The 23,853-nt window shown below is 48.9% G+C and overlaps 2 protein-coding genes across 2 annotated transcripts in view; both read left to right on the plus strand.

Annotated features, from left to right (window-relative positions):
• The window catches only part of LOC149343470 (uncharacterized protein C15orf61), a 36,919-nt gene extending 33,418 nt beyond the window's left edge, over positions 1-3,501 (plus strand). Inside the window, exon 5 of the mRNA XM_089545938.1 lies at positions 3,309-3,501. The gene's annotated coding sequence lies outside the window, so the exon portion shown is untranslated. The remainder of the gene's footprint in view (positions 1-3,308) is intronic.
• A 5,269-nt stretch (positions 3,502-8,770) lies between these two features.
• Positions 8,771-18,624, plus strand: LOC149343472 (iris-like). The gene is made up of 5 exons (XM_089542403.1): positions 8,771-9,374; positions 11,890-12,153; positions 13,178-13,535; positions 15,542-15,772; positions 18,148-18,624. The coding sequence occupies exons 1-5, from the start codon at positions 9,319-9,321 to the stop codon at positions 18,508-18,510; spliced, it is 1,272 nt and encodes a 423-aa protein (XP_089398529.1). The 5' UTR covers positions 8,771-9,318; the 3' UTR covers positions 18,511-18,624.
• The last annotated feature ends 5,229 nt before the right edge of the window (positions 18,625-23,853 follow it).

The raw sequence follows: 23,853 nt of genomic DNA on the forward strand, positions 1-23,853 counted from the left end.
GGAAATAACTAGAAGAATAAGAATGGGGTGGAGCGCATATGGCAGGCTTTCTCAGATCAGGAATGGCGGTTTACCAATATCCCTTAAGAGAAAAGTATATAACAGGTGTATCTTACGGGTACTCGCCTATGGGGCAGAAACGTGGAGGCTAACGAAAAGTGTTCTGCTTAAGTTAAAGACAATGCATCGAGCTATGGAAAGTAAAAAGATAGGTGCAACGTTAAGAGACCACAAGAGGGCAGAGTGGGTGAGGGAACAAACGCGGATTAATGACGTCCTAGTCGAAATCAAGAGGAGGAAATGGGCTTGGGCAGGGCATGTAATGAGAAGGAAAGATAATCTCTGGTCCTTAAGGGGCTCTGAAGGGGCTCCCAATAAATTTGCGGTGTGCCTAGGATGTTAAAGGACGCCGCTTCACAAATATCTTCCAGCAAGAATTTCCTTAATGCGTTTTGTGGAAGCTGAGTTATCTCCCGTCAAAATTTGAATTTACGCGTCTTCGCGCATCTCTTTCTCCTCTCGTCAACTTTTTGCACGCTGGCATGTCGGCGCCTCCGCCGGCCCCACCCACTCGGTCCCTCCGCCGGGAGAAGGTGGGGAGGGGGCTGAGCTTGCGGCCGCGGCCATGGGAGCTGCGTGACGTCAGAAAGAGCTAGCGCCACAGCAAACCAATGGCAGCCCTTCTCTGGTGACGTAAAGAGCGCGGCATGACGTATTGCGCGCGGATTCGGGCGCAAGCTCGGCACTGCAGGTCGCCGCGAGGCGCGGAAGCGCTAATTTTTAATATTATGTTGTAAATGACCAGTTCGCTTTTGAGGTCCAGTACGCGGCATGAACACTCGGTTGCCTGTACTGTACATAATGCAAGCGTATTATAGGCAACCTCGAACACCCTTTTCAGTTACCCTTTAAGGGTAAAGGAGTGAATTCCAAGAGAAGGCAAGCGTAGCAGGGGCGCCAGAAAGTTAGGGGTGGATGAGATTGAAAAGTTTGCGGGGTTACGGTGTCTGCAGCTGGCGAAACACAAGGTTAATTGGAGGGACATGGGAGAGGCCTTTGCCTTACTGTGGGCGTAGTCAGGCTGATGGTGATCATGGTGAATTATTTTGAGGATTCATTATTTGATTACGGGCGGAGAATTGTGTTGCATATGATCTCTATCCTTTTAGCAGGGCTTGGTTGCATGAGTCTGTAAAGCAAGTCGAAGGCCGGCTTGGGTAGAGTTCAGAGCAACATGGGTGAGCCCTCACCCAAGATGACGTTGGATGAAGCCACTAGGCTCAAGGTCCAGGTGATAGAGCTGGACTTGAGAGTTCTGCCGCAGGTGGCACTGAATGTGGACAGCGGGGAGTCGCCAGGAGGCGTTTTGCCCTCCCGTAACTTAACCAGGCGCCCTGAAGACAGGGTAGGTGTCACTGGGTGGTACATTGGTAGTTTCACCGATGGTGGGCTGGAATGACTTTTTTCAGCTATCGACCGTCATGCGGAGGGTTGATCAACTGGCAGGTCTAAGGCCTGTCAGGGGCTGGGAGAGGTCAGATCCCCTTTCAAGCCGGTTGAGGCTAGGAGGTGTGGCGCACTCCTGTCGCCGAGTGGTTTCTGGCATTGGCGATGAAGGCCGTAGGTGTAACGCTGGGAGAGGTTGCGCTCCCTTGTGATCGAGCCGATGGGAGGCAACACGAATGACTAAGTTAGAAAGGAGTTAATGGGAGCCGATTTCAGCAAACTCGGTGCGGAACTGGTGCTCCCTAAAAGGACTCCATGGTACTTGTTGTGGAGGGTTCATACATCGTTGCTGTCCAGGGATGGGCAACCTTGGCTAAATCTCTAGCAGGCCACTACAGGGATGTTCCCGCTGGCTAAAGTCATCAGAAATAGGAGCTTCACTCTGTAACCCGAGCCCTTGGATAACGCGGGAGTGCTGCTTGGTCTGTCCTTACTCCCTCCCCGGGAAACAAGGGCCGTCCCTGGGAAGCGTTGTGGCCGGCGCGCGTCACAATAGGCTAAGACAGTGAGCACGAAGCGAAAGAAGTGCTTGCACATTTGATGCGTATGCTAGTAGTGCCACTGTGAGACCAAAGAGTGTTAGATGAGGCCCACACTCGCCGTTGCGGTAGGCAGGCGGCAAGTCCTGGCTTGAGTAACCAGGGCCGGCGTCAAAACCAGGACGCTTAATAAAAAACTAGGCGGATCAGACTCTCGCTTTAAGCGCTGCACGAAGAGAGTACCTGAAGTCCAGGACGCTGTTGTGCGTGGCAGGTGTGCGCAGCACGGATGCGCACGACGGGGTGGTTGCGTCCCCGCCTATCCGAAGCACGTGGGTCGGACCCGTGCATGACTTACGAGGTGGCAGTAGTTGACTAGTCTGCCACGCTCGCTGGGAGGGCTTTTGGGCCCGAAGGCGACCTGACTTTAACAGGTACATGAGCACTCGAATTCGTTAGGTGCTGGGTTCGATCCGCAACGCTGCCGGGTACATACCGGTTTTCTAATAGGTACAAGATTTATCCAGGCCTTGTGCTTGGCTGTTGTAGTGTGAAATGCTTGGGAAAAGGGCCTTGGACCAAACCATAGCGTTGACAAGACAGTGTCTCGTTCCGCCGTCAAACAACTTAAATACGCCTCATGCGGTTAAAGCCCACTGGTAGCCCCTTTTCGGAGTGCCTGTTCAAGCTCACAGTGGTGTAATTTGAACGTGCTGGCTCCTTTCCCAAACCATGCACCGTGGGAAGCCTAGCACCAGGCCGATTCATCGCTTATACCCATTTGAGAAAAGCGATGGGTTACCGGCTGTCACTAGGAGTCAGACTCAGCGCCTCCCGAAGCCGAGGTGGTTGCTCTACCTCTTGGTCATGGCTGCGCTCCTATAGGAATCTAATAGGAAGATATTTGATTCGATATTCAAATATTTCGAATAGCCGCACACCTTTATCCTTTACAGTACCTCATGGCGCTGTTTTTAGCGCTGTTATATTTTTTGTCCTGGACACACTGCACATATATATTCCTTTCATGTCGTTTTGCTCGAAACTAAATTCCGATCCGTTGCTTGTTCGAATCACGTGAGTAAAAATTGGACCTATCTGACAAATTCTTCAGAAAAGAAAGCCTACTTCTGGCTTTGGCCGCCTGCTCTTTGGTCCAGCTTTTCACATTAAACTGAGAAAGACGAAACCAAATAACTTCAGAGCGCGCAGAGGGCGTTTATAATTGTGATTGCTGAGTATCAGAGCCGTGCGCTCTGTTAGCAGAGGCAGAAATTGAAGTCACACCCGGTGCTAACCCTTTCTTATTTTTTTTCCTTACAGTTGAAACTACAAACCAGCACGAACGCCAGCATTGCGGGGACTGGAACAATGCTGCACCGCATAAAACGGCCGCCAAGCCCGCAGCAAGTAGTGGACTTAAAGAGTAGATGTGAAAGAGTGGTGGAACTGTGTTTCTTATAGCTTGCAGTACTTGGTCAATGATGACAGAATAAAAGTTTTTGAGCGCACACAACGGGCATTTGTGGTGAACGAAACACGATCAGCTGGTCAGTCGCTGCGTCTCGCGTTCATCATCAGTCGTTCGCTTACTTTTGTTCCCAACAATGCGCTAAAAGCCCACTCCTGGGCGTGAAGATCTACCGAGCGTTGCGCTGCTCGCACTGGCTGGTGGGAAGAACACGCCTGAAAATCAGGATCATTAAAGCGGGAGGAGCGTCACCGAGTGCGTCCGCGCCCATTCGGCGCAGGAGCCGCAAGCGGATATTTTACAGCGAGAACTGTTATTGCCTCAACTGCCGAGTTTGTGGCATAGGTTGTCGTTTGCAGAGAGGAGGTAATGAGCAAGTCAACGACATGCGATGGGTAGAAGGGAGGGAAGGCGCGCCGGGGGGAGGGAGCAAGTGGCGAGGAGAGAGTGTGAAAAGTGTGCGTGAAAAAGATTACGCACTGCATTGGCGATTTTCGCGAAAACGACGCCACGCTGCGGCGGCGCCGCGAACTATTTTAAGAAGGATCGGCAGAGCGCAGAAGCATTTTTTTAGCTTCTTTGCGAATGCTTCGTTTGGCGTATTCAGAGTTCTTACCATATTTTTCCTGTAAAAAATATTGGCAAATTTCATGACATAGACGCTACACACTGCGGCCGTGCAGCGCTACCGACTACGAAGAGCTCGCCCAACAGATCCGCGCTGCGTGCGGCGGCGTAGCAAGCTTTTTCGGATGTCGTCCATGGAACGTCGTGGCAAACAGAAAGCTCAGCAGCACTGTTGCGCGTATTTTTGTACGTCATCGAGATGAAAATCTGGGAGGTGTCATTGCATTGCTTAACCACTGCTAGCAGCCCGAAGGGAAGGCAGCCTTGGGCGCAGAAAGTTCGTACTGGCAGCCAGTTGCAGCCTCTGTGGTCGCAGGCTGCCGAGATTTTCAGGGAAACGAGTTCATTCTTCCAGGTAAGTACCCGGCGTTATTATAGCTTGCTTTGGTTTTAATTGAACGACTAGGGCGATGATCGTGGCTGGTCCTTGTAATTGCTGCGGCGATGCAACCGTAATTCTCGAAATGTGCACCTGGTCGGAACCCCAGCTGCAATCAAAAACGCTGTCATTCTATTTCTTCCTGCCTGCGTTTTATATTTACATATTGGTGTCTGTTCATGTTCACTCGTGCTTCACGGTACGCAAATAAAACCTCAAAGGGGAGAAAGCCTAGCCGTTAATTGCGCCTCCGAGGGCGCACCCCTACTCGATAGTATCGAGCAACGTATACACACGTGAGTAGGCCTGTGTCAGAGCGCTCAAGCGGTCCTCTGCAGAGCAAACGAAGCGACAATTTACAGTTGGTACTGCGTTCCACAGCCAGTGCTTGCACTGAAGTGAAGCTGCATAGGAATAAAATCAAGAAACGAGCACATTACCCTTAACACAGCACTAGCCTACTACATTCTCAGTAATGCACCTATATGGGAGTAAAAAAAGAAGTAATTTGTCATCTAGTGCACTCTGTTTTATACCCTTTTTACTGCTTTTTGTTTAGAATGCATGACTTATTCCGCAGCACCCCGCTACAGCGCTCTAAACTGACCTCCTCACCAATGTAGTGCATACAAGGACGTTGCTTGCTCGACTGAAGTGATGGCCACATGTAAATACTACTGGGGGTCAGCTTGCTGAATTGAAATCTAAAAAAAAGAGGGTCGAAAGTGCAACAATCACGAAACTTTTCAGCTTTCAGCGTTATGCAATGATTTCGCAAAGCCCTGCCGAACTTAAGAATGCGACAGTACATCCGAGACGTGCTTGCGTTTTTCTGACTTTACCGCCGTGTAGTAACTCTTCGCGCTGGGGATCTTGACATCGCTGAAAACGTCTTCTGCAGATGATCGTGTGCGGTTCCGCTTGCACGGCGGACGTTTGCAGATACAGGTCGACGATCTCCAGTTTGTTGTCGGTTCTGTGTTTTACACCAACCAATACAAAATATTTGGCTAAAACTATCGTACAACCAAGGAAACTTGTTAATGTGCCCAGGCTGATCACAGACGGAGTCTTCTTTACGGTTGCCATCTTGGCTCGACTGCGCCGCCTGTAGTTCGCGACAGTCGCCTATACGCAAGGGATGCGCAAATCGCTAAACTCGGCGAAAGCTTCGTGCCCAGAGCGTCATCCCACAGCCCCCCCTGATGCATACGATGCCAACCCAACCAAACCGAACCCCTTACACGGTGTTCCTCGTTTGGTGCTCCGGGCATGGCCACCAAACACGGTGCAGTGATACGGTAGCGTACTAGATCTAGTCCGCTATATTAATGCAGACGCACGCTACGTGTGGCCTTGGCAGTGCACAGTTTGTAGTTTGTACTACTATTCGTCGTTTTTTTATTTTTATCTCAAACTGTGTGTTTGTTGCTTTTTTGTTGCATAATCATTTATTTTCTCAAGGTGCACAAACACTAATATTTAACTATCATAGCGTCTGTCAGTTCCCATGGACTCGCAGTTCAACGAACGTGACCGATCTGCCGCGCGATCACGGGCCTGTCTTCGTTGCACTCTGGTATTTCCTCCAGACACGCCTTTGTACATTTCATTAGCCCATCACTCTAATCTAATTCCACAAGTGGAATCTGTTACATATCTAGGTGTTACTTACCATCCAACCTTAGATTGGAGCCTTCATATCAAGAACAACGTGCGTAAAGGAGAACGCGCTCTAGGCCGGCTGACACGAATCGCCAATAAAAGGTTTGGGATGCGCCGCGACACATTATTCAAGTATTCAAGTATAGGTCTTACATAAGCTTTATATAGTAACAATTGTTACTATATAAAGCTTATGTAAGACCTATACTTGAATTTGGTTGCATTTTGTTCTCTGGTAGCGCAAACTACAAGGTTCAACCCTTAATCTTACTGGAAAGGCGTGCTCTACGTCTCTGCCTTGGTCTCCCAAAATCAGTTTCAAACGCTGTGCTTTATCTCGAAGCCAGTATGCCCGATTTAATTTCCCGCTTTCAAATACTCACAGTGCGAACTTTCCTCAGGTCGTTGGACCCGATGACTAATGTCAGTACTCCTATTTTTGTGTCTCAGCAGGCCTTATTTTTTTACCATCATTGGCCACGATATCAAATGCCACAAATTTCCTTAACGCAGAAACTTTTAACACCGATTGGTGTTGATCTCAGTTCTTTGCAGTGGGTTGAGGACACGCCGGCAGCAGTGGAATTTCATTTTGACCACATCTTCCCATCTCATGCGAAACACATGCCCACAAACATTTTAAACGGCATTCTTTCTGGTCATATAGCGGAATTCCGCCATCATGTGGTGCTTTCTACTGACGCCTCCGTCAGCTGCCAAAAAGCTGCAGTTGGCATCTTTTCGCAGGATTTGGCATGGAGCTATTCTGTCCGCATCCCAGATTATATCCCCATATTCTTTGCGGAATTTTTGGCTCTTGGAATGGCCCTGCACAAAATTCCGTATCATGTATCTCACGTTATCATCCTGGCTGATTGTTTGTCAGTTTTAGTCTCCCTTGAAACTTCCCAAAAAGATTTTTTGTGCCGCTTCCTGCGAATTTTTGTCCCGTCCACTTTAAAGGAGGTCCGTTTTGTCTGGGTTCCTGGTCATGCAGGCATTCATTCCAACGAGGTGGCTGATTATTTAGCAAGGTCAGCTCTTGACGGGCCAGTAACGCATCCCGTCCCGAATTTCAGTCTGCTGGCGATCTCCAGGTTTCAGCGGTTCCAACACATATCAGCCAGGTTACGCGATCCCTTGCTAAATACTACTGATTATCAGCACTTAGCGTATAAATGGAACGTCCGTTCGTGTAAAACCAGGCAATGTGAGGTAGCAATGACGCGACTGCGGTGCAGGATTCCCAGTTTAAATTTATACCTATGCAGATGTGGGTGGTCTCCGACAAACCTATGTGACTCATGCGGGGACGTTGAATCTGTGGTCCATTTCCTGCTCTACTGTCCAAAGTTCGCACTTCAGAGAAAGAATTGCCTGGAGGTCCCTCTCTGCAGGTTAGGGCTCCCGTTATCTCTGCCAGTGTTGTTATCGTTCGGAGCGAGCGCCAAAGGTTTTGCATTGAGTTCAATTTGTGGGAATCTCCATGATTACATAATTGCAACTGGTAGGTTGATTTGCTAACTCCTTTAAAAGTCTCGGAGTTTTTTTTCTTTTATTTTTAAATTATTATTCTCGTCAAAATGTTCTTTGTTATTTCACTTCAAATATTATTCTGTCGTTTTTCATGAATACATTTTTCAAAATTCACGTTTGGCTCCGATATTTTCTCGTAATCCTATGAAAATTTCCTTATGTATACCACTATACCTTGGCCAATCCCCCCGCGTGGGTATGTGCCATTATAAAGAGGTGAAGAAGAAGAAGAAGAAGAAAAGACCCTTGTCTTAAGAGGAAAAAGAATAAGGAGAAGAAACAGAGGAAGAAGAAGAAGCAGCCCTGAGGTGCCTGAGTGTCCATTGTGCTTGCTCATACCGAGACGGGTTGGTAAACGTTCCCTTCATCGGCAGCAGTTTCTGACAGGTGAGGTATGTACCGTTACACTTTGGCCTGACGACATTGTCATGAGGCACCTCCAGGGAAACCGTACTTTGTGATTGCGGACTACCATGACAATGTGCGTAGGCGTGGAAAAGTAAGTATATCGTCGCGAACCATCTCGAAGAGATAGTCCGTTTCAGAAGTTTCCTTTTGGAAAACTTCTTTGCTGCCGAGTGGTGCAGAGACGAAACGGGCAATGCAAAATGCCGTTGAAGCGCTTTGGGTCGTATTTGCTCTTTTTCTTTGCCTGCTACGAGGTCTAGGCAAGCGCCTCGACTGAAAAGTCTTGGGCGGGAATCATGAAGAGTCACAAAAGTTGAATGTACAAGTATTTTGTATGGGCTGGCGAGTAACAGCAACGAAGTATGTGTACACTAACGGTCCGAGACTAGGATGCTGTTAAGTCTTCTGATGTTGAAAATTTTAAATTGGTTTTGAGGAAAGGAAATGAATGACGCTTAACTGCCTCACAAATCTTGGTAGGCACCTGAAGAGCCGTAAGGGAACGGATAAAGGAGGGAGTGAAAGAAGAAAGGAACAAAGGCGTGCCCTAGTGGAGATCTCCGGAATATTTGCCGCTCTATTTTTTCCCTTCGATGGCGTACCCATTGATGGGCTCCTTTTCTCCATAATTAGGGACGCTCACACAACATAGTACGAGCGTTTTTTCTTTTTCATTTGATTTTCTTTTGCATTGAATGCGGCAACATTCGAATAAAAAAATTACCGAAGACACTTTGGAAATTCTAAAGTGTGCTTGGCGAAAGCCTTGCGGTCAACCCACAGCCGTTTCCCCGAACCACTTGGAGCGGAATTACTGGGCCGTTTCGGAGCCATGCGTCTCACTCACTCGACTGTAACGAGACGCCTGGCGAAGGAGCGGCGGTACAGCTGCCACCGCCGACGCGCCTGCGCTCATTCTACCGCTACTCTGTGGCGTCACGGTTGCTATGCACAGCTGCGCCCCCCCTACCGGCGCGCCGGCTGCTAAGGAGGGGAGGAGGTTGCGCCGCTGCGCGGAGGAGAGGCCACAGTTGGCACGATTCCAGCGCACGGATGGACACCGCGAGCATGGACGGACACCGCGAGCATGAGCCATTAAAGGCTTTCGCCTTAATAAGGCAGCCTGCACGACAACCTGTTGTTTAAAATATGTTTGGCGCAGAAACAAGCGGGACGTTGGAGGAAAAGCGGACCAAAGGATCCCAGAGACGCATTGGTGACGTCGAACCGTCCCTACCTCGCAGAGCATGAGCCACAAGCGAAGGGTCACCCTGCCCGGTCCCGCCTTTCCTGATGAACAGGCGTGAGTAGGATGCGGACGCATGGGATATGGTCCGTTTCTATTTATTAATGCGATAACATTAAAAGCCTCATCGAAAAAAAAGTGTCGTCGGTCACGAAATTCACCCAGTAGGTAGGGGGAAGTGACGTCTCCAGACCGCAAGTGACCTCACTTCCGGTAAAAGCATCAACAGCTTCTAATGCTATCGCTTTGCCAACACATAACCAACACCAGGCGCTGCGGCCTCTTTCGCACTGCGCGGAGTGCACTGATTGAGTGTCTGGAGTGTGACACGCTTCCCTGTCTCCGCTCCTTCCATTCGAGACATATCGTTCAGGACGCGCGTTGTCTCCTTTTCCCTTTCTACTTTTTTATCTTTCCATGGGGGAAGGAAATAACTCAGAAGAGGCGGTTAGGTCACACTTTTCCCTACTTGGCCGCCATCTCGGTGCACTTGCGCACGCGCAGTAGATAATGTACCAGACGATGCCGCCGCGTTCAACATTACTATTTCTTGCGCCGTCGGCCAGACTCCCAGTAGCCCTTGCGAAAGCGCGTGACTTCAGGCACGCTTTTTGGCGTGCAGCTCGGATAGCGAGGGCCTCTCCTGAGTTTTCCTTCCTCCATGGGCTTTCCATACTCAAGCATCGCTGAGGCCATTTACACCGCACCCGGCTAGAGCGCCGCGAGGTGGCCGCCATGCAAGAGACAGTTACCTTATTGTATTTCAACCTGGAACTTCTTACTGCTGCTATTGTCATTATAGATATGGGTTGCATAGCCCGTATATTCTTCCCAAGGTCGACTCTGAACACAGTGCGCCCTTTGAAACCATCAGAAATGTCCAGAGCGACTAACAAAGCGTTCAAAAAACTCACCTGTGGCGAACTCTGGACCTGATCGGACAATCTAAATCCTCAATTTGTTTTTCGAATTTCCCGCTTTTTGACAGCTCTGTGCTCCGATTCAATACTTACACAATAGCAGAGACCATTCTCATGACATCCCCTACATTAAACAAGCGTGTTAGAGCATCATAGCATAAGGATTAGTGTTGAGCGCTCCGAGTCGGGTAGAATTTCAGTAATTAAACACGCCATTTAAAAAATACAAAATAAAGCAAAGTAGGAAGATGCTTTGGGTGAATGTTTGTCAGCCTCGGTGCGCAGGTTTATGTTTTTTCCGGTGGTCGCTGCATTTTTGCTGGTCCACACAGCTTTAATTGTTGCGATAGCTCGTCAGAAACAGGGATAACTGCGTACATCGATCAACCACGAAATCACATTAGGCGCCCGTGCCATCCGTGTAGGCATCTACCGTGCCTAGCCATTCCTGTATTGTGCGTCATGTTTTCTTGAAAATAGAACATAAACTTTTACTATGGGTACTGAGCGACAATAACGTTTTTTTTAGTAATCTGGACTCCCAATTTCGACATTTACGTCTACACCATGGTCAAAAGAAGTCCACCACTTACTTTTACAGGGCTCACGGACCATACCACATCTTGAAAGTCTGAAGATATCGTTAGGGAAGGATTAAATGCCTGCTGTTCACACTTTATGATAGCGCGGACTCGCAAATTAATTCCTGTTCACTGGCGTTCTGCAGTAATTATTTTTTCTTTAGGGGAACGGGACGGGTGGGAATGGCGTGAGGGAGCATGGCAATAAATTCCACTTTTTGAGGTGTTCCACACCATTGCATAACGACTGTAAACTTGCATGATGAGTGCATTGAATGATTTCACAAACAGAAAATGTGTAACGAAACTAAAAAACTGACAGCAGGCAACATCTAAATTTTCGGTAGACATGCTGGTTCTTCACACATATAGAGGTTAAACCGCGGGATATTTCAGGAGGTGGACCACATCAAACATTTTCAGCTGAGGTGCATCTCGCTTTCTGCACAAAGGTTTCGAGAAAAGTTTTCTTATATTGGCTGCGACTCTTGCGACAAAAAAAGCAGGCCCTTAAAAACGGTAAATTAGGGCAGCGAAAAGAAACACGAGAAATTGACAATCCGACACTAGCACTCACTGAGGCTACATCATTACGTACTAGGGCACACAGACAATTCGATATTCAGGATGAGTCTTCACCAAGCATCGAAGGGCGCACAGCGAGATCGCATGATTTTGCGTCGTACAGACCTTGGAGATGTGAAAAGAGAACTACAACGCTTAGGGTACACGTATATTTGATTTATGAACAACGGTAGTTTTGATGACAAGTTCTATCTCTACTAATTCTAAGCCGTAAATTCTGGGCTTTAACGTCCCGAAGCGGCACACAGGTTATGAGAGAAGCCCTGGTTGAGGGCTTAGACCATCTCTATATTCTTTGTAAGGTTCGTTGACAATCGCACAACACATGAATGTTTTTGTATTTTGCCTCCATCGAAATACAGCCGCCGTGGCCGGAATCGAACCCCTTACATTGGGACATTGGCATCAGCAGCCGGATGCCAGTGCGACTGAGCTGCCGTTACGTATCTACCTTTCCTCTTTCCCGTTACATCCCATCATGCGCAGCATCCGCTACGAGCAGATCGGCCAGGGGCTGCTCCAGTTCGCGCTGGACCTGTGCCGGCAGCTGCGGCTCTCAGGGCGGACGGGAAACATCCTCTTCTCGCCGTACGTGGTGGCCAGCACGCTGGAAGCGTTGCTGCACGCCGCCAAGGGCTCCACCGCCCACCAGATCGCGCAAGTGCTGCACCTGCAACCCGCGCGCCACCACCGGCCGCGAACGGACGACTACTTCGCCAAGCTGCACGCGCAGTGTCGCTCCTGCTTGAGGTGAGAGGAGGAAAGCACTTTTATTGGGCATCTCAATATAGACGCCTAGAATATGGATGGCGAGCCGGACGGCGGCTCGCTGTAAGTGCTTGTTGGGGTCCGCCAACCAGGTGGTCCAGGTAGGGGGATTGGGATAGTGGGGAGTGGTGCGAACGACGGGGCAAGAGAAGCGACACTGTTCCATGTCGGCTTAGGGGAGTCTGGGTAATTATGGGTGCTGTATAAGCTTGTATAGTTATAGCCTAGCCTCTGGGCTGCGGCTCTTGCTTCACGGTATGCGTGCCGGTCTTTGACTGCGAATTGCAATGAAACAGTTGCATTTACTTTTTGCTGCAAAAACGTTAGTCGCGGCGTTGGCACCCCTATCTGCAGAGCATGCCCAACACGTTTCTTTAGTTCGCGTACATTCCAGCGCCTTTTTTTCGTGCGAATTGACGACTTTGAAGCACAGCGCACAGCGAGCTCTCTTTAGGTCTAACTCTCACAGTGGGGTGGTGTTAGTTTTATGAAAAAATAAGTAGCCCTTTCTTGGTTAATTTTGTCCCAGGAAATAAAAGCAATGGGAAAAAAGCGGGAACGAGTGCCGCGTTAACAGCTGTTGACAGTTTACAAGATGTCGGTGTGGAAGGCCGACCTTTGGCTTTCATTTCTAGCTTCCTGTCCGGTTTCAGTTTTTGAACTTGAAAAGTTGTTACATTCTGCGAGCTTGACTGTGTGGCTGAAATCAAAGTTCTCTGGGCAGCCAACTACAGCAAGCGGTCTAATCTGGATGTAAGTGGTTCATTGATGCCAGTTCGATGGCTTGTTTCATAACAACTTTAGCTTCATCAGAGGTTGAAATTATGCGCGAAAGGAACATCATTGCAGCCTCAGCAGTTAGAATGATTATAACCTCGCTGAGTTGTTTCTAATAGAAAATATATCCGCCATGTGCTTACTGTATCGAAGACCCGACAACGGGAAATATTATGCGATAAATGCGAAGCAGCCGTTGACGGCTCACGGGCGACGTTTCGGCTCGCAGCGTGTCTTCCCTGCGTCTCCACCTGGACAACCAGATCCACCACGACCGGGGTCTGAAGATCCGACGCGAGTTCCGGCGGTGCGACGCCGGCCTCGCCTTCCGCATGCAGGCGCACGACCTGGCGAACGACCCGGCCGGAAGCCTGGCGCACATCGCCGAAGATGTGCGCGAGGCCGTGCCCCGCTTGGCCGCCCACGAGATCCTGCCAGAGTCGGCCACGGAGAGGGTAGTGGACGCCGCTTCGAGGTCGCTTCTTATGCTCAGCTGCGTGGGTTTCGCCGGAGGTTGGCGAGTGCGTTTCAGCCGGGCGCGCACCACCGACGCCCAGTTCCATCTGTCGCCCGGAAAGACAAAGAAGGTGGGCACTCAGTGTGCAGAAAGTAAGTTCTTGGAAGGGATGAAGTGAGCACCATCTCTGGGATGTTCCTGGATGATACTATGTGCCGCTGCCGCCGAAAGTAAAGACGCTCGACTGGGCTCATAAACATGTCCAGATTCTTCAGTCCTACTAGTTCGTAGCAACAGCAACGTCTCCACGAAGCGTGGCGCAAATATTATAAGGCAGCTTTTGGTAGGAAGTTCCACTAACCACCATATTTTATGTTGCAAGGAATTTTTAACCCTGGCGTACAAAGCGTTTTCGCCAGGGGAACAGGTTTAGCTTGCCTCCGCGTGCTTCCGGTGTGTTCGAGCATGCCCGAAACTTTCCTGAGTCTCCAGTCGAAATCATAACGCAGCTTAAGATGTGCTGAGGCGCATCGCCTGTGCGAAGACGCAAAACGTAGGGTTGGTGAATGACGTCGGGCCACGACTTTTTCGTAGCGCGCAGCCATTATGATAGACCATGACTGACCTCTGCAAGCAGCTTCATCAGAAGGTTGGTTTATTGGTTTATTGAGGTTTGACGTCCTAAAGCGACTCAGGCTACCAGGGACGCCGTAGTGAAGGGCTCCGGAAACTGGAACCACCAGGGGTTCTTTAACGTGCACTGACATCGCACAGTACACGGGCCTGTAGAATTTCGCCTTCATCGAAATTCAGCTGCCGCAGCCGGGATCGAACCCGCGTCTTTCGGGTCAGCAGCCGAGCGCCGTAACCACTGAGCCACCGCGCCGGACACCATAAGGTGGACCTTGTGATAACACGTTAGGTTGAAAACGCCTTCTCTCAACTGATCACCATCTGCAGCCTCTTGTCTGTGTTACGTTGTGGTAGTTTTCTGTTTCATTTTAAGAAGATTATTCTATATAGGACCTACTTTCGGGCTAAGCGGAATCGGTGTAGCGTTCTGTGAGCGAAAACCGCAGCATTTTTCCTGTGGCCAAATAGTGCGCTTCAAATGGCGCTTTGCACAAATGACATGCGAGTGCTCTACAGAATGCACCATCTGTAGTCTTTCATGCGGGTCGTGGTGTCGCCATGGCAGTCACTCATCGCACATGTACACAGGGTGAAAGCAAAAGGCGGATCAGAAGTCTCGCCCTGGCTCGGTACTTATAACTGTCACATTGGTTGCGTGCTATGAAAAACACAGGGACAATAAATAAAAACCAGCAATCGCTAGTGCCTACTTCCAACCATTTTAATTGCAAATACACAGGGTAATTTATAGAAGGCCGTCTTCACATGACGACGCGAGAAAAATTGATATCGCAAGAGGCTGATATTCTTTTTCAGTACTGAATGATCCGCATAGTTAAAGCTGCACAAAGACAACCGTGACACGAAGTTGAAATCAGCAAAATGAAGGCAGGGCGACGAAATTAAAGTAACATTGTGTTCATTTCAAAAGGAGCTGCGAAAAGATTTCAGTTCATTTGGTCCGCAGCCCACCGTCCGAGCACTTTAGACAAGTGTTATCGACTCTGTACGGTTTGCACCACACCGATTAATCAGTATTTAAAGAAAAAAATGTCATAGTCAAAAATGCCTTATCAATTTTTTTTCGGGTTTTCACGTGACAGTGGGCTTCTATAACTTATTGTGCTCACGCACGTGTTAAGGCAGCTGGTAAATGCCGCCAATTCATGCCACGCACTAGTTTCGCGCCGCGAAGCCAAGCTGAAAAGAGAGCTACATCTTCTGTAGCCATATCATCGGATGATAAGCCTTTGTCCCCCTGCAGTTTATCGCTTCCCCGAACAGCTGAAAGGCCGACTCCATGTTTAGTACGTGAGTGCTGGAGCTAATAAGCGCTTATAGAACACGAGGCAGTTTAAGAGGGAGCCTGCAGTACGCAGTACCCACAGTCCATTTACCACTTGTGGGGAGTGGTGAAGAAGTTTATACCTATAGCAGCTATTCTTCTGGAGCTGTGCGACGAGTAGCACGTGTCAGTCGGCTCTTGGGCAATGCTTCCGACAGGTCCGCATGATGCACCAGTCCGGCCGCTTCCTGGTGGCCGACTGCCCCTCCATGGGCGCCAGCGCGCTTGTTCTGCCATACCGGCGCTCGGATGCGGTCATGGTGCTCCTCCTGCCCACCGACCCTGATGGCCTCAGTACCCTCCAGGAACAGCTCAGTGTCAAGGCCTTCGAGCTGCGTTTCCGTGAGCGTGAAGTGGACGTCAGCCTGCCCAGGTTCCGGCTGAGACAGGTGACTGCGATGCTGTGTTCCTGCAACGCGAGTGTCATGGCAACGAGTGATCTAAGCACTTTCGACTAAACTAGGCATGTCACAAATGAAAACATCCCCCCAAAAAATCGCAGGGGCTCAAGTTGGCTTTAACGTAGTTACAAGAACGAAAACTCTGTTAAGCATGTTCACCGCAGTATCAAATCAAATGTAAAGATAAAGGCTCAAGGTCAAAGGTCAAGGTCAAGAACCCAATGGTCACAGTCATATGATCACGTGATCCTACTATCATAGCTTGGGCCGTACCACCGCACAGTTAATTTCCGTTTGGCCTCTTCAGGCATTGAAGTTCATTGTCGATCTGGTTCCCACTGTCTCAAATCTAATGCCAAGGTGAAGGGTCAAGGTGAAATTCAAAGGCCAAGGTCAAAGGTAAAGGTCATGTACCTAATGGTCATAGTCACATGATCACGTGTTTATAATACCGCACCTTGGGCCATACCACCACGCAGTTCGGTTTGAACTTGTGAGGCATTGAAGGTCGATGTCTCATCGACATCGAAATTGGAAGTTGTGCCCCGAGGAGTGAAGCTCTCGCTCTAAAAACGCGGGATGAAAAGAGGCTTGGCGATCAGCCATACAATGGTTATGCTAACTTGTCCTGCCATTTCCTTGCATTAAGTCCATTGTTTCGTTCGAAGATTTCCCTAATACAGTACAACACACGTCAGCATCATTTCTGCGCACCAAGCCGAACGTCAACCAAACGCAAAACTAGATGTGGTATTTGGATGCTCCTTCCGTGTACCAGAGCAAACCTTTAAAGGACTGCAGTTAGTCACGGCCTCACCTCATTCATATCTAAGTAGTAACTCACTGCAGCATGCTAAGACAAGAAGTGATTGGTTGTTGAATTTTAAGGCGACAGTTAGTTAAGGCACATTTGCTCGGCTTTGCGGCATCTCTGTTTTCTTTGGCATAGTATGCCGTAACCTCAAAAATTCCTGCGTTCAACCGTCTGGTCAGAGAGAACGGTGGTTATCCTGTTTGGCCGGAGGCCACCACTCTACGACGCGTGGTAATGTTGGTCTTTGACTCATAGTTCTGAATCCTTCAATTGCATGTCTTTCTTTACTCTTCAGAGAAATCTGAAAATGCGGGCCTTTTCTAATTTCGTTCCCAGCGAAGTCCAGCCCCGCGGCGTAGGTCGACCTCAGCGGTGTAATGCCTGTCAGATAGATACTAAGCCTCAACGGCGAGTTTCCGTGGCACCACGAACCAATCATGCAGGCTCAACATAGTCGAACGCACTGTTGCGAAACAATGCTTCTACGTTCCCAATTCATTGTGCTGTCTCCTGAGGACACATATTGACGTTGTACCATTTCTAGGATCCCTCTGAGGGGTCGCAGAATAGCAATTTTAAAACAATCGCCAAATTGTATTTTGGTATAAATAAGCAGTAGTTGCAGTTGAAGTTTAGACAGCGCACTGCAGTAGCCTTGTCCGCCCTCCGTATTCCTGCAACGGCTCTGGTAGTGAGGTCTAAAGTATTGTTTATAGATGTTTTGTGGAAGACATGTCAGACGCTTAGAGGTGTAACTGTAGGCGAGGAGCTGGGATCATAACTGCAGCGTACTAACATTTAACGGCACGCTCCGGGCAGGGTGGGCGTCTTTATCTGCAATGCTTTGCTGCCATGAGTTTCGAAGAGCTCTTGGAGTCCCGGTTAGGCCCTCATGTAATCCGTGATCTTTGTGTTATAGTGACATGGAAGATAATTTGTGATAGAAAGAGAGAGAAAGAAATAAAGTATCGAAGAGCGGCTCGGCTTATCCGTTCGGGCTTTATGGTTCTGCAGCCACCTGAAAAATGCAGCACAGTTGTAGGAATCCATTGATACAACAGGGGCTACATCACCACAGAACTGCGGTTCTTCGGGTTCCATTTAGTTCTAAAAGCAGGGTTCAGTGAGATTGTTCGGTTAATGGTATTTTCAACCCCCAACTCTTTCTGTGGTGATTGAGCGGACAATGCCTGACCTTTCATGGCGTCGTCCGAGTGTAGTTGAAAGCACTCTTGATAGAAGGAGAGGTTAAGGCAAGGGCGGACCTAAGCCAATTTATATGGCAAGGCAGGCCCACACTCGCTCACTACCTTTCGCTTGTCGCTAAGCCCCTCATGATGGGCACACCATCATGATGGGCTTGATGGGTATGCTCTATAGCGTGTTGACTGCGGAGCACTGAACGGCGCTTGAAAGAGAGATCGCGTTAGTACTGAGTCATTGCATGACGTGTCCTAGTTCTCACCATCGACTTCACTTTGGTGGCCCTTTTGACCACTCTAGTGGACACAGCTGGTGCTGCTTACCACTCCGCTGCCTTGAACCGCAGGTGACGGACCTGAAGCGCGTGCTGCCTGCTTTGGGCGTTAAGGACCTGTTCACCGAACGCGCCAACCTGTCCGGCCTGAGCAAGTCGCGCGGGGTCAGGGTTACGCTGGCACGACACGCGTGCTGCTTCTGCGCCACCGAGCGCGGCGGCAAGCCCGACAAGGAGGAGCCGGTGCCGGCGCGCGGAGTCGCACCCACCGTCGTAGCTGCCCCGGGTGCCCCATCGTCAGCACCACTGCCAGGCGGCACAGTACCGGGTTCCAGCAGCGAGCGGCGCAAGTTTGTTGTTGACCACCCGTTCATGTTCTTCGTCTTGAACGACGATGTGGACTTCTTTCTCTTGTTCGGACTTGTCAAGAAGTGACTGTTGATACTGTGTTCGCCCTGCGCACGATGTTTTTGTGCGTGTACCTTGACTGTCATGTTGGTAGGCTTTGTACGCGCCCTGTTCTCACTAAATAAAGTCAGTTGGAAGTTCTGCACTTTGTATGTGATTCCTTGTGTCTCTTCTTGTCCCGTCGTCTTCGCGCAGTTTTTTGGCAATCACTATGAAGTGACTAGCCCAACATCATGTCTTAGTTGAAAGAAATGCGTCAGCACATACATTTGACGCTGCCAGCACTGATGACCCCATTGACTCGCGTGAGAAAAAGTACCTGGCTTGTATTGCGCTCAGAAAGTAAACAACAAATGTTACGCAAACTCAGCATGAGGGCGAAAGTCTTCCGTTTCTGTTCGAAACCACCGCAACTTGAGAAAGGGGTGAAGGGTGCTGTTCCTGCATAACGGTGAGCATATCTCCTCGTCCCTTCTGTTATCGAGTGCATTCAATAAACTACGTTCTTGGTTTGGTTTGGTTTATCGCGGTTTAACGTCTCAAAGCGACTCAGGCTATGAGGGACGCCATAGTGAAGGGCTCCGGAAATTTCGACCACCTGGGGTTCTTTAACGTGCACTGACATCGCAAAGCACACGGGCCTCTAGAATCTCGCCTCCATCGAAATTGAGCCGCCGCGGCCGGGATCCAACCCGCCTCTTTCGGGCCAGCAGCCGAGCGCCGTAACCACTGAGCGAAAGCGGTGGGACCAAAACTACGTTCTTGTATTCCGAGCGTAAATTTGCAGCACTAGTGAAATGACGATCAGGCTACGGTCATCTTAAAACTCAAATGTCGCGCAGCAAAGAAAATGCCATCATTGGTGGAAATCCTGACACTCCTTCCTCGAAAAGCCTCTCGTTATGCAGCTGCTGTAGTTTGTTTCGAGTTGCAGGCAGCCGATGTCTCATCTCATTGATCGCGGCTGATGTTTATCGCTTTAGGACGTCATTTATCTTTTAGCCCCGTTTGTACGGCCGTACAGATAAGAAGCACGCAAAACAAATCGGGCTGGTCATTAGCATATTTAGAGATGCACTGCGCGAACGAAACAACTAACAAAAGGATGAATGCTGTAGCGCGTTTTTTTTTTTCGGTGGGCAGAGCGCGAGAGGAATTGTGGAGCAGAAAGAGGAATGCAGGACAAGCGCTGTTATAGCCGGCCGTGAAGCTGCGTCCACATTCAGGACCATCGCACAGAATTCCTTCACGACGAAAAGTAAGCAATTGTTGAAACTTTTTAGCTAAGCAAGAAGCTTATCACAAAAAAAATTATAACCTCTAGAATTTGGTACATGGCCTGTTTAATATAGTCAGACATTAAAAAGCTGATTTCGTTTGCTGTTCCGATTGGCCAGCGCAGTAATGCAGTACGCCGTGGCTTGTGGCCCAGTGCTAGCAAGTGCTGTTTCTTTTAAAGCTGTATGCAACTATAGAAATGAACTGCACATCACTTATCACGAGTAAAAGCCCATTCGGGCATAATTTCGTGCAATACAACACACCACTTGATTCACTCCGTTGGAAAAGCAGTACGATATCTTTTGTAGACGATGGTGTGGACCAAAAGACCGTAGAGCGGGTAGTCTTCAGCCGCCTCACGAGTTATATTCTGAGTCTTCAATGATTTAGCGAGGCTCAGATTGGTTTCCGCCGGGGGTGTTCGATTTAAACCGCACACATAGACTTGGAGAGCCACATTTAGGTTGCTATGAGGCAAAATGAGGTATCAGCTGTGGTTACTTTAGATACTGCAAAGGCTTACGACAGCGTTGCACACATCATTTTGCTTAATAAACTGGCTAATGTACAACCTCCTTTGTACCTCTTTGCGTGGATTAGAGAGTTCTTAAGGAATAGAGCATTCTTTTGTTCTAAGGGTACGTTAACTTCTACAACATACGCCCAGTCTAGAGGTGTCCCACAAGGCTCCGTTCTTTCACCGTTACTGTTCAACATGCTAATGCGTGATATCCTTATTCACCCAGCTGTCAAAGTTTATGTGTATGCGGATCATATTGCTTTTTTCGCTTCTCCCAAAGACATTCATATCCTGTACCAATTAGTGCAAGAGTATTTAAATGCTCTGGAAGTTTGGCTAGACAGCCTGAAGTTAACTTTAAATTTCAACAAGTGCGCCGTCCTTGCTTTCCCACAGGCAACCCCTCTTTACATCTCTCTGTCGTATCACTCTATCCTGATCCCGCAAGTTCATTCAACAAAATACTTGGTTATAATATATGACCCGCATTTAGACTGGCGGCCACACATTAGAAGCATTGCGCTTAAGGGTGAGCGTACCCTTGGCCGGTCGGTGAGGATCAGCAACAAAAAATTCGGTATGCGACGAGACACTCTACTACTTCTTTATCAGACCTATGTACGGCCAATACTTGAATTCGGCGCCGTTCTCTTTTCTGGGTGCCCAAAGTACAAGCGTGAACCCCTCTTTGTTATTGAGCGACGCGCTCTGCGCCTTTGCTTAGGTCTGCCTAAATCAGTAGCTAATGCTGTGTTGTACTTGGAGGCGCGGATACCTGATCTCAATTCCCGGTTTCAGCTGATCACTGTGCGGACATTTTTAAGGTCATTGGAGCCTGTTCCTGGATTGGCTAACCCTATATTTACAACGAACCCAACTCTCTTCTTTGGTACTACCTGGCCACGGTATAAGCTCCCTCCGGTGGTATTCACTAATTCCCTGCTGTCAAATATTTCTGTATCAATGAGATCTTTAGTACTAGTCAACCACAGGCGGGCTGATACGGCAGTCTGCTTTGACAACACCCTCCCAAAGAATGCTAAGAACCTGCCCGCCAATATGTTAAATGGGCTTATGGAGGAGTACCTAGACAATTTTCCTAACCATATTTCCCTTTATACAGATGCCCCCCAGCAAAATGAAAAGGCAGCTATTGGCATTTAGTCAAGGGCTCTTGATTGGAGTTACTCATTTCGGGCCCCCTGACTATACCCCTATTTTTGTAGCTGAGTTTCTGGTCATTGAGTTGGCCTTAATAAGGATTCCCTGTAGTATCACTTGCGTTATTATACTCTCAGACAACCTTTCTGCTTTGACAGCGCTCGAAAACTCGAGGGATACTCCTATGAGCCGTTCCCTTCAATTTTTTATTCCTCCACATGTTACAGAAGTACGCTTTCACTGGGTCCCTGGGCACTGTAGCGTTGTTTCTAATGAGTGGGCTGATTTTTTAGCAAAGTCTGCCCTTGATGGACCTATTGTCCCTTTCGTCCCAAATACTGTTTACTTGACTCTAGAACGCTTTCAGCGATTCCAGCGTCTCCACTCCTTGAGCCATGAGCCTCTCCTTGCTGCAGCGGACTTTCAACACCTGGCATTTCCTTGGAGTGTGCGGATGTGCAGTTCGAGGCAATGTGAGGTGTCCATGACCCTCTTGCGCTGCAGGATACCGCGGCTAAATCATTATTTATGCCGATCGGGGTTTTCGATATCCAACCTTTGTGAGTCTTGTGGCGAAATTGAGTCTATAGAACATTTTTCCCCTTCTGCCGGCGGCTCGCTGCTCTCAGTAGAATTTACTTGGAGATCCCCCTCGCTAGGCTCGGGCTACCTCTATCTATTCCGATTCTCCTATCCTTCGGGGCAAGCGCCAAGGGATATGCTCTCAAACCAGTGTGCGATTATATTCATGATTATATAATTTCATCTGGTAGATTCCTCTGCTAGAATGTGAATTCACAACTTTTCCTCCTACGTATTTTTTGTTTTGTACAAATTCTAGCTCTGCGTCCCAAAATTTTAATAATACTCCACTCCCTGCTCATGAGTGCGTTTGTATCCGCTATGCATCCTGGACAATCCCCCGCCGTGGGTATGTGCCATTAAGCCTGAGGACATCATCATCATCATCATCATCAAATAGTCGCCACTCCCGCGCTCCGTTTCAGCCGAAAGGTAATTCGGTAATGTAGTCACTGCAAAGACCGCTGCGTGGTGAAGGCTTCTACGTAATATTTCTTAAATATATCCCACATTGATAGTGTAACCTGTCTTTTAGAGCGCGGGGTGGACAGTAGCGCAACGGGACGACAAACAGCTATGTACAAAAGGCTTCGTGCGTGCCGTGTGTGGCGACGTCCTGTCGTCTGCTAGTGTCGTCCCGTTGCAATGCAAATTTCCGTTCTTTCTGAAACGCCATCCCTGCAGACTCTGCTGGTACCCTCATGCCGTTGAGGGCGCAACAGGTAGGCACTGTCGCGGAAAAAGACGAGAACGGCGAAAAGACGAAATTCCAAAGTAGAAACGAAAGCTTAAACCCTGATGTCGCATTTCGTGTGCTGCAAAAGACTGGCTTTCAGGACCAGGGCGCTTATCTCTGGTACCTCCACTTTCCTAGTAAGATCAGTGGGCCAGACTGGCGCGGTCGCATGGGATGTCCCCCATCGTTGTCACCGTCGGTTGACTGCGCATGCTGGTTGCAAGGGGTGGCGGCGGCAGCGGTGCCGGCGAACGGCGCGATTTCGTTGCCGGCTACAAGTGGATGTCTCTCATCCTGAATGACTACGTCCAATTCTTTCTCTTGTTCGGACTCGTCAAGAAGTTAACGGCGCTGCTCAGTGCGCATTAGCGGCACTCGTATGTGACCACTCAAGGTGCGTGCCGGCACAGCGGCGTATGCCCATATGCAATGAGAAGGCATTGGCTGATGTATTGTTTTCTTTATCTTACTAACCTTTCGAGCCGTCATGTGCTAATGAGTAAACCTAGCAATAACCATAAGTGCTTTCACTTTCCTTCACAGTTGCTGCGGTGGCACAGATCTAGCAAAATACATCAGATTGGACCACCTAATGTGGTTGTTTATCCAGCCCTGGTTACCAGAGAAAAGGTGTACCTCTCCTCATTTCGTGTTAGCTTACTGCTGTAGTCTCGTTACGTAGGGCAACAGTGGTACATATCATAAGATTAGAAAGAGTAAACATCAGTTTGCTCAAACCGTCCTTTGTTGCCTTTATTTGTTCTGCTTGGGGCAAGCGCGGTGGGAAACATTTCTGTAATGCGGCACTTGCGGTATGCTCTCTGATTCCTCAAAATAACTCTTCCTTATGGAAGAATTTTGAATGCTAGTTTTCAGAGATTCGCGGTAAATAGAGGACAGGAAGGTGGAATTCTCGACAGCACAAAAACAAAGTGAACAAATATTGAGGAACAGCATCAATTCGCTAGCCACCGTTTCGACAAGGGACTCGTGTTCGTCAGACGAAGACAGGCCGTCTTGTCACTGCATTGGCCAGTGGACACGAGCTCCCTGTCACAAAGTGCGTACGTGCCTTGTCTTGCTTTTTTCC

This window comes from Amblyomma mixtum, chromosome 5 (genome assembly GCF_055824585.1).
Source record: "Amblyomma mixtum isolate Tamu chromosome 5, ASM5582458v1, whole genome shotgun sequence".
NCBI classification, from domain to species: domain Eukaryota; kingdom Metazoa; phylum Arthropoda; class Arachnida; order Ixodida; family Ixodidae; genus Amblyomma; species Amblyomma mixtum.